Below are 10659 nucleotides of genomic sequence, written 5' to 3' on the forward strand. Positions count from 1 at the left end.
TAAGTTATTATTCATAAGTCAGTTCTCCTTCCATATGAGAGTAGGGAAGGGATATAACTCAGTGGTAGAGTGTCACCTTAACATTGTGGAAGTCATCAGTTCAAGCCTGATTATCCCTAAACCTAATTTAAGCTCTTCCATCAAACAATTTTTTTTTTTCATCTTATAGCTCTCTTCACTCCAGAGGCTCGTATCATTTATATGAGCTCTTTTTCATGGTATTTCATTGGGGTAAAGAATAAATGACCAAAATGGAGCTGGATTTTCAATTGGAAGATATCCAAATTTTCATAATGAACAAAAGGGGTTTCCACCCATTTCATTAAATATTGATCATCATATATTAGTAGTGAGTCGAGTGGTTGGCATGAGCTTTCCAATTATATTAAATCAATATTATACAATATATTCTATTCATTGGGATGGAAAAAGGGGGGGTGAAAAAGAAATGAAAAAAAGAAGAAGATCTTGGATAATCAAATTGGAAGAGATACAAAGTTATCAATTTCTATGCAATCCATGGACCAAATCCAATTTCATGAGATTGTTAATTCAAATCCTTTCACATTGGGAGCACCTTATAAAGCTCTTTGACCCTAGAATTCTCAGTACGTTGCTTTTATGTGATCTACGTAAAAGAAATCCATATTTTTTTGTCAAAGGTATAGTAGTACTTACATTATCGATCCTCATATATCACTTCAATAATAAATGTAGCATGATTGAGAGAAAACATTTCTATTCGATGAAACTCTTTCCTATACATAACTTTATGGAACTTGGAAATGAAACACTGGAAGAATATTTAAAGCCTTTCACTAAAAAATGGTTGACATTTCTGCATTCTTTCTTGTCTTTCCAATTAAAAATATCTTACAATCGATTCATAGAGAATTTTGATCCCATTAATTTTAATTCAGGATATGGCAAGAACACGAACAAGAAGGATCAGGTGATCTCGAAGAATCAAGGACTGAGCGAAACTCATTCGGAAAATGATGAGAAAGATATCAATTTGAAGATCGATTGTTATATGAATATATCATATAAAATATATGAGAATATGTCATGGAAATTGACCTCAAAATTTTAGTTGGTAGATTCCATTATTATTTTAACGTTTTTTGTCGAGAGAATGGATTGATTCAATTTGCAGCATATTTCGATAAAGAATATGCAAAGTTATCTCTCTGCGAGAGAAATGAATAAATGAAATACATAAGATGTCTTTAAAATCACAATATATGAATTAAGCCCATTGTTCCTTATGGCAGTTCCAAAAAAACATACTTCTAGATAATAAAAAATCGTAAAAATGTTCGAAAGGGAAAAGCATATCGGGCCGCAATAATTTTTTTTGTTTAGCTAAATCTATCTCCACCTGTCATTCGAAATTTTTTTATTGCATAGTCAATGATGATTCCTCTGTATCATCTAAATCCAAATTTGACAGCGATTGATTTGGATGACCCATAGCACGACACAAGCAAATATATGACACCACCCTCTAGGACCCCGGGGAACAGTGATGTGAAATCATTTTCTTCGAGTACTGCCAACGGTGGTCGTACAAAAGGGACACGATGATTAATTAGTTCCACTACAGTACTTTCCTTCAACCAATCTGGATAAATGGGGAATTTATAAACCATTCTTCTATTCATTCTGCCTTCCCACTAGAAAGGGATTAGAGTTAATAATTTTTTTAAGGATCCCGAATGAACTTCAACATTACCATTATGCTACCAGAAATGTAGCATAATCTTATCAACATCCCAATCGATCTATTCCGATCCAAACTAGGATCGAAATAATTCCTTATTATTTATAAATAAAGGCACATAACCTATGGAATCACGCATGGGGATGATATTATTTCATTACTGATGTTGACACCTAATCCTCAACGGATGGGTGAACTGGAACGTGAACAGTCATCAAGAAGATGAACTGTTCCGTCTCCTTTTTTTATATAAACAATAGTTCTCTAATGAAATAATATATCAGTTTTTCTTCTGCTCATTCCGGAGTTACCCTAGCCTGACATGGTATCAGAGCACAGGTCCCAGGTTCTAAAAATAGTTGTAACTCCTGCCTCTGTCCTGAGCGCTGCTCTCTCCTGAGCGCTGCTCTGCCCTGAGTGTCATTGATTCTCTGTGCATCATTGATTGTCTGTGCCTCTGTCCAGCATCTCAATGATGATTCTCTGCGCTCTCTGACTAACATGAACGCCAAAGACTGCGCATTGTTTTTATAAACATATCTTACCGTTTTAACGTCCATAAGCACTGAGCTATTCAAACGTTACACATACAATCGCCTCAATTGTTTAGCTGAAACATTGGGCGGATATCTTTGTGAAAAACGTATTGCAGGACGATCCCTTGATCTCCTCCGAACGATTACACACCTTGTATTTCCATCTGATCATCTTTTCGCAAGACACCTTCTACCAATCCACTCTGCGCCTCGGTACTGGTCTTCACACTCGTAGGTTTTGAATAGCACAGAGTCTCCGCGTCCATGAAGCACTCAAGAACCAGTTTCGATAAACTATAACCCTGAGCTTGTGATCGACTGTATCCATGTCCGAACCACCCAAGAGCATGTTGAAATTTGTATTGGAAAGCAGAGAGTTGGAGATGGTCACATTGGTGGAGCCCAGAATTACGCTGTGGACCGAGGCATGAATGGGAAGATGAGTACAGCGATTGCAGACATTTTGGAGTCCAAAATATCAGTGGACAAGTCACGCTGGTATATCAGTGGACAAGTCACGCTTTTATATCAAGTTTTATGATGCACAATCTCAAGTTTTACTTTGGTTTCAGAGGCTCCACATTTTAGAAATTTGTGTGGCGGAAGGTTTCGGCTCTAGAGAATTTCATATAATCATAGATGGTTGATGCAAAATAGCTCACATGGACTGGACATGGAAAGCATTTATAAGTTTCATAACATTTTAGCATAGCTTATTTAGTCCACGTTGCATCTTGTTATAAATAATGTTTCATATACTCAGAAACTTTTGCACCAGATTCATATTGCAAGACTTGTGAAATGAATAGAAGTGGCATTCGTAGATGGTTTTCGAAAGGCTCAGTAGTAAATGTCTTATTAGATAGCCAATTTAAAAATATGGCGACATGAGAGCACTGTAATTTATTTGAGAACAGTTTTTTCATCATTTATTATTTGAGAGCAGTTAAGATTCTGTTTGTCATCACTCACGACCGCAAGGATATGAGTGTGAATGTCCGAATGGCGTCAAGTATTGCGCAGTTTATGTAAGCAGTCTTTCAAAGCAGTCAAAGTATTGTGCAGTTTTCAAAGGGTTTATTGCGTTGTTCTTCAAAGTATTTATATATATCAATCAAAGTTTTTGATATTACGCAATTTATTACACAGTTTTCTTTTGAATGATAATGCTGCATTGAAAAGTTATCATTTCAATGCTGATGCTTCTAGCAAACATTAGAGGGATTTGAAGGCTGTAACGTAAGGAAAGTTTTTTTTATCAACAGAGATATTTTTTTACAGAATGCATTCAATCATCTCTATGGTCGGAATAGTTCTCACTGGCAAGGAGAACTATTCTGAATGGTCTCGGATGGTAAAACACACCCTCTTCTACAATGAGTTGTGGAAAGGAGTGTGTGTCGGAGAAGAAGACAAAGACCCTGTGCAACCTACATTAGATAAAGAACTTGTCATTTGGGAAAACAAGAACAGCAAAGCCTATGCATTGATCGTAGCATCTATAAATGAAGAAGTAAGTCGTCATATTTCATCCTATCCCACTTGCAGCCAATTGGTTTGGTTCCAAATGGAGTAGAAAGAGGATTGCACTCTGTCATGCCAAATCTGTTTAACAAATCTCCAATGTATTTCTTTTGAGAAAGAAATATGGATTTTGGATGTTGGGTTACTTCAATGCCAAGATAGTAATGAACATAGCCCAAATCAGTCATTTCAAAACTTTTTCCTAATTCTTTCTTTATGGATGCAATATAGCTTTCATTGTTCCCTGTCATTAAAAGATCATCTACATATACCACAAGATATACAACTGTTTTGCCAACTTTCTTGACAAATAAAGTTGCATCATCAAGATCAAAATGTTTGAAGTTGAGTTTCAGAAGATGCTCAGTTAGTTTTTCATACCAGGCTCGTGGTGCTTGTTTGAGGCCATACAAGGACTTCACAAGTTTGCATACTTTGTGTTCATGTCCTTTCACAGCAAATCCTTCAGGCTGGGACATAAAAACATTCTCTTTTAGATCTCCATTCAAGAATGCATTTTTTACATCCATTTGATGGACTTTCCAACCGTTCTGAGCAGCTAGTGCAAAGAGTGTCCAGATGGTGGCCCATTTTGCTGTGGGGGCAAAAGTTTCCTCATAATCGACCCCTTCCTTCTGTGCAAAACCTTTTGCCACAAGCCTAGCTTTGTGCTTGTCAAGTGAGTCATAAGCTTTGTACTTGTTCTTGTAGACCCACTTGCAGCCAATTGGTTTGGTTCCAAATGGAGGATCAACCAGCTTCCAAGTGCCATTCTTTATGAGGGCATCATACTCCTTCTGCATCGCTTCTTTCCATTCATCATGAGAAGAATCTTCTTTGAAGGAAGTTGGTTCAAAATCTGTAGACAAGTTCAATTCACAATCATAAGTAACATCCATATCAACAGGTGAATTAGAGTTATCTACATCACCTCCATCTTGTCGGTTTGTATTTCTGGTTCCTGTTTTTCCAATTTCATCAGGATGAACACTTTCAAGTGTCTTTGTCAGCCACTTTGGGGGACCTTTCTGAGATGGTCCAGGCTGCTCTGTTGATTGAGTTGGGACTGAATCAAGATTGAGTCTCCCAATTCTATCAATTACATCACTTAAAGGATCATCCGGTGTTGGAGTTTCATGCAAGGGAGATTGTTCTTCAGAAGAAGATTCCATATGTTGATCTAGTATAGGAATCCCCCCTTCAAGATGTGGAATCTGATTCTCAAACTCTTGAAATGATTTTGTTTTTGTGAATCTATCCAAGCGATCAAGTTGCCGCTCAACAACACTGTCAGATTTGGATGATTCAAGAAAAATGACATCTCTAGATACAACAAACTTTTATTTACTTCATCATAGAGACGGTATGCTTTAGAGGTGTTTGAATACCCCAGGAAGATACACTTACGACTTCTAGCACCAAGTTTGTTTCTATGTACCTTTGGTATTAAAGCATAACAGGTGGAACCAAAGATCCTGAGATGTTTTACCGAAGGAACATGTCCAGACCACAATTCATAAGGAGTCTTGTTTCTTATAGCACTAGATGGACATCTATTCTTTATATATGCAGCACATAGAACAGCATCAACCCAAAACATTATCTTTACATTTTTGAAGAAAAACATGGATCGCAGCATCTATAAATGAAGAAGTAAGTCGTCATATTTCATCCTATTCCACTGCCTTTGAAGCTTTACAAAAGCTGAAAGAACTCTATGATTCACATTCTGCACTTGAAGTTGTTCAGCTCATGATTAAACTCTTCACTCTTGAACTGAAAAATAATGACCCCCTTGCTCTTGCATCTGAAATAAAGTCTATAATGCATGATATTAAATCCACTAAGGTTGAGCTGGATATCTCTCTTATTGCCTTTCTCAAAGCACTCTATCCTACCTACTCCAATTATCTTGAGTCTTTACAAGCAAATGGAAATCTTAAAGACATAACCTTTGAGTCTCTTGTGAAAAAGTTTGCTGAAAGAGAGAAAGCCTTTGGAAAGAAAACAGTCCCTGAATCTTCTGAAGAGACTATTTGCCTTGCTCATAAAGAAAAGCTCAAGATTCTACAAGAGGAAGAGGTGGACGAAGAGGAAGAGGAAGATACTTCAGAGGCAGGGGGGGCAGACATTCTCAAGGAGAAAAGGCAGATCTGCATTGCATTCGCTGCAAACGAAATGGATCACATGATGCTTCTACATGCAAGCTACCATGGGACAAAATTGAGCAGAGAAGAAACCAGTAGAAAGGTAAAACTGATGACACAGACAAAGGTAAAGCACCTGAATTCGCTCACTATATTGAGGCACAATGTAACATTGGAGTAAATGAAGATTTGTTTAATGCTTCACTTGCTTCTTCGAAAAATGATTGGCTGCTTGATTCAGGAGCAACCTGTCATATGACTCATAGGAAAGATTTTTTTGAAGATTTCACTGACAATGTTGATGGAGCAGTATACTTTGCAGATCAGTCAAAAATCAAGCCATCAGGGCTTGGCACAATCAGGCTTAAATTGCCTGGTCTTCCAGACTTTCTTCTGGATCATGTTCTATATCTCCCACAGCTCAAGAGAAACTTGTTGTCCCTGGTCCACATCTGCCAGCAAGGTCACTCCATTCATATGTTTGATGGCAAGCTTGAGGTAAGAAAGGCATCTGACCACTCACTTGTCATGAGGGGTATAGAAGAAGAAAGACTTCTTAAACTGCAAGGAACTTCTGCTCATGCACTACATTTCTCATATATTTCTCATCATGAAGAAGGTACACTTCCATCAAGTTTATTATGGCATGCTAGATTTGGACATTTAAACTATGACAGTCTTCGCTTATTAAAGAAAAATGGTGTTGCTGGTTTGCCTACAATTCCTAGAAAACATAAGCAATGTGATGCTTGCATTCTAGGAAAGCATAGCAAACAGCCTTTTCATGATTCACATTCAAGAGCACATAGGAAGCTTGAACTCATTCATTCCGACTTATGTGGTCCAATGCCTGTTCCTTCTGCAAATGGAAATAAATATATCATGACATTTATTGATGATTACACCAGAATGTGTTGGGTTTATTTATTGAAGAACAAATCTGATGCTTTTCAAACATTCAAGAATTTTCATAAGTGGATTGAAAATGATGCACAATCTCATATTGGGTCTATTCGCACTGATAATGGAAAAGAATATACATCAAATGAATTTGAAAACTATCTTCGCCAACATGGGATCAAACATCAAACAAATGTACCTTATAATCCCCAACAGAATGGTGTAGCAAAAAGAATGAATAGAACAATCTTGAATATGGTACGATCCATGTTTTTCTTCTGCTCATTCCGGAGTTACCCTGGCCTGACAACTGAATTGCTCATGCATTTCGTAATAGATGTGCATTATTATTTTATGACGAATAATTACTAATTTGTAGTTTCAGATATCTTGATTCATTCCTCTTTTGTTTCTTCTTCTCCCAATGATTCATCCCCCTATTGGGTCCCATTCTTTCCCTTCTTTATGATTTGATAAAAAGGAGTGCTCGATCCTTTAGGAGAACTAAAAGTAATTATCTTTCTTCGCATCTCTACCATTTATAATGCGTACTGCCCAAACATTGTGACAAAGATACATAAAAAGAGTTGACTAAAAAGAGATGCGTAATCTAGTGCAATTTTATCCTATTGATGAAACCCTATTCTACATCTTAGTAGCTCAAACTAGGATCAATCCATTCATTAACAACTTATATATGGTAATATTAGTGTGTATGTAATATTATTGGGAGCTATCAATATATTTAGATGTCTCCCCTAAAATTGGAAAGTCTAACAGGATAATAATCATATGAGAGATCATGGATCAGAAACATAGTTTCATTCTAGATATGTATATAATAAAACCATCCAATAAAAAAGATTAGAAAGTGATGGTATAACCATTTATTGTTTGGAATCTAGATGTTCTGATTATTCCCATCATAAGCGAAAATTGACATATATTCTTTGTCCAATAACGCATGTGACTATTTCCCATTCTCTTTCGGAGCAGTGGGATCTAAACCGATGACCTCCATCACCCCAAGATGGCATGCTACCAAGTTGCGCCATGCTCTGTTATAACTCTCAACCAACGTAAAATTGATTCAAATGTTAATGGTTAAACTTAGATTTTATTTGGAGTTATATTATATTCACAGATGACTCCCTCTGCTAGACAAGTTCCATAACATTGACGATCTGGTGTAAATAAGCTAGTATGGTCTGTACGAAGCCACCATGGTGAAATTGGTAGACACGCTGCTCTTAGGAAGCAGTGCGAAAGCATATTGGTTCAAATTCGAGTGGCGGTATTTTTCCAGGTAGATCTCAACAATCACTTTTTCCTATGTAACAATATATGTTCAATCTATTTCCATTGTGATGGATCAATCCTATCTTTCCATCATAAATCTCATTCAGGAATAAAACGAATAAATAAATTTATTATGATATTCGTAATTTTAGAACATATATTAGCTCACATCTCCTTTTCTCTCATTTTGGTTGTCACTCTCATTTATTGGGAACCTTTATTGAATTGAAGGACTAAGTAATTCAAGAGGAAAAGGCATAATAGGTCACAACAAGATTATTAATTCCTCTAGTTTTATTAAAGAAATTTACTATTGAATAATTTATATGAATCATTCATATTCTTTTCCTCGAGTTCATTTATGTTTCGCATACTTCTAAAAATATAAAATCCATTAACATACTTCTAGAAGTATGTGGTTAGGTGCAATCACCGAGCCAAGTACTATGTTAACTCATGATTTTGCTAATTTAAGTCTTCGAGAAGAAATGCAACGACACCGAATATTAGTGCCCCACTACAATCCCCATTTTGTTGAGTCGACATTCAAATGTTACATTACATTTCTTTGCAAACAATATAATATTTTCACTATTTTAAATTTTTGTTGAAATGACATTTTCATTTATTCATATTATCACATCTAGCATACTAAACTGTAAAAACGTTCTCCCCGCTAGAACGAACACAAGTCAAACTAGATCAAACTTGATAAGGGGAGACAAACCGAACACAAAAACAAAAATGACCACTAATATATGGCTTCAAAGAGGCAAAGTGCCTACCAGCACGTACAGTGGCAATTTGCAGGTGTAAATCTCGTTTTCATCACCCCAGGCCTCTCTAAACTTTCTCAATACTTTTTCATTCAGAAGATCAACGCCCTTCTCTCTTGCTGCGGCCACTGTGTTGGCAGAATTACACAATACCAAGAATTTTTCCAACGATAGCGGTATCTCCATCTCCATTTCCAAGGGATTACCTTCGCTTCCCCGTCCATTTTCTAGCACCGGCTCGAAGGGGAACGACAGTTTCCTGTATCCATCCATTAACATATCTGTTTCCATATTTGGTTGCCGGTAAGGCACGGTTGACTCCAGGAATTCCGCACACACTGCATCCACAGCAGGACTGACGCTGCCCCTTCCATAAGTCCACACAGCAATCACACCCCCTGGTTTGCGCAGGACGCGTTTAACTTGAGAGTAAAAGGTGTCGAGGTCGAACCAGTGGACTGCCGTGGCCACCGTTACCAGATCCACCGATCCCTCGCCCCCCACCATCGAAAACAACTCTTCATCCCTCATGACGGGCGGAGTAACAGCATACGTCACTTTCGGATGCTTCTGCGCCAATTCCAGCTGCTCCTTGCTTCTGTCTGTGGCGATCACGCGATCGTAATGCTCTGCAACCTATGGTCTCGTTATTTCATTAAATCTGGTTTAGCGGGCAATGATCTCATAATTTCATGATGTGAAACCTGACAATTACTAGATATGAAAAAAAGAGCAACAAAGTGAAATTAAATGAGAGAAGAGGTTTGAGAGAGGTTACAGAAACAGAAGCCTGGCCATTGCCTGCACCCACGTCCCAAGCCAGTTGGTGATTGGCAGTTAGAGATGCCAACATGGAAAACAATGATGCCGGATAACCAGGCCTGCTCTCTGAGTACTCCTTTGCTTGTTTATCAAACGGCCCCGCCATATTCTCCTCTGTATTTTCACGCAGTCAGGTTACAGAAGTGTCAGCTTCTAGGTCTCTCGCTCATGATCACGCATGATTTATAGAAATTGCGCATGGTTTATGCAAAAAACAATTACGTGCTGTGCAAGTTATGTAGGGAAATTTTCGGCGCTGTGTAACTGTTTTAAGTGCAGAAGGTTTTGGTCTGAATTTCTGGAATCTTTCTGTGATTAGATTTTGAATTTTTGTTTATTTAAATGTGTTTTTAAATAAGTTCAGCACTGTAGATACTTGTCATCTTAGATTTATAATTCAAACAAATCTCTGAAAAAACAATTCATAAAATATATATCCAAAGACTGCGAAATGGTTCACTATATTACGTGTGGTGCAAGTAATGTTCCTTATAAAATCATCGGTATTCACCTAACACGGGGACTGCCGAAGATGTCCCGTTATTTGTACTAATTTCAAATAATTGCTTGCATGTAAAGCAATTCTGGTTATTGGTCTAAAGAAACTCCGTCGTTGAATAAAATGAAGTCGTTTTTTAATAGGCCACACAACGTCCTCGAATAGCTACGTTTGAAAAGTACGCAATATCTCTGTGTAATGTTTTGTTTTTTTAAATTACTCACCTTGGTCGTATTTATAAAATCCTTAATCTTAATTATTTTATATAAATAAGTATACTAACTAATTTTATAACTTGATTGTTTGAGTGAATTGGTCCAAGCAAGTATCAATACTCTGCCATAACTATGCATTAGACTATTATTGAGGTTTTAATTAGTACTAAGTTGTATGATTTGGAGGCTTCCTTTAGAGTAATTTTAATGGACTTCAC

At 37.1% G+C, this 10659-nt stretch overlaps 1 protein-coding gene across 1 annotated transcript; it reads right to left on the bottom strand.

The window, feature by feature from the left end:
- Positions 1-8806: 8806 nt before the first annotated feature.
- Positions 8807-10025, bottom strand: LOC149249429 (uncharacterized). The gene is made up of 2 exons (XM_089456249.1): positions 9684-10025; positions 8807-9541 (listed from the first exon to the last, which is right to left on the bottom strand). Exons 1-2 carry the CDS (start codon positions 9831-9833, stop codon positions 8894-8896), a joined length of 798 nt encoding a protein of 265 aa, XP_089312375.1. The 5' UTR covers positions 9834-10025; the 3' UTR covers positions 8807-8893.
- Positions 10026-10659: the final 634 nt, after the last annotated feature.

This window comes from Pinus tabuliformis, chromosome 7 (genome assembly GCF_031772625.1).
Source record: "Pinus tabuliformis cultivar Carrire ecotype Pingquan chromosome 7, CPIR1, whole genome shotgun sequence".
NCBI classification, from domain to species: domain Eukaryota; kingdom Viridiplantae; phylum Streptophyta; class Pinopsida; order Pinales; family Pinaceae; genus Pinus; species Pinus tabuliformis.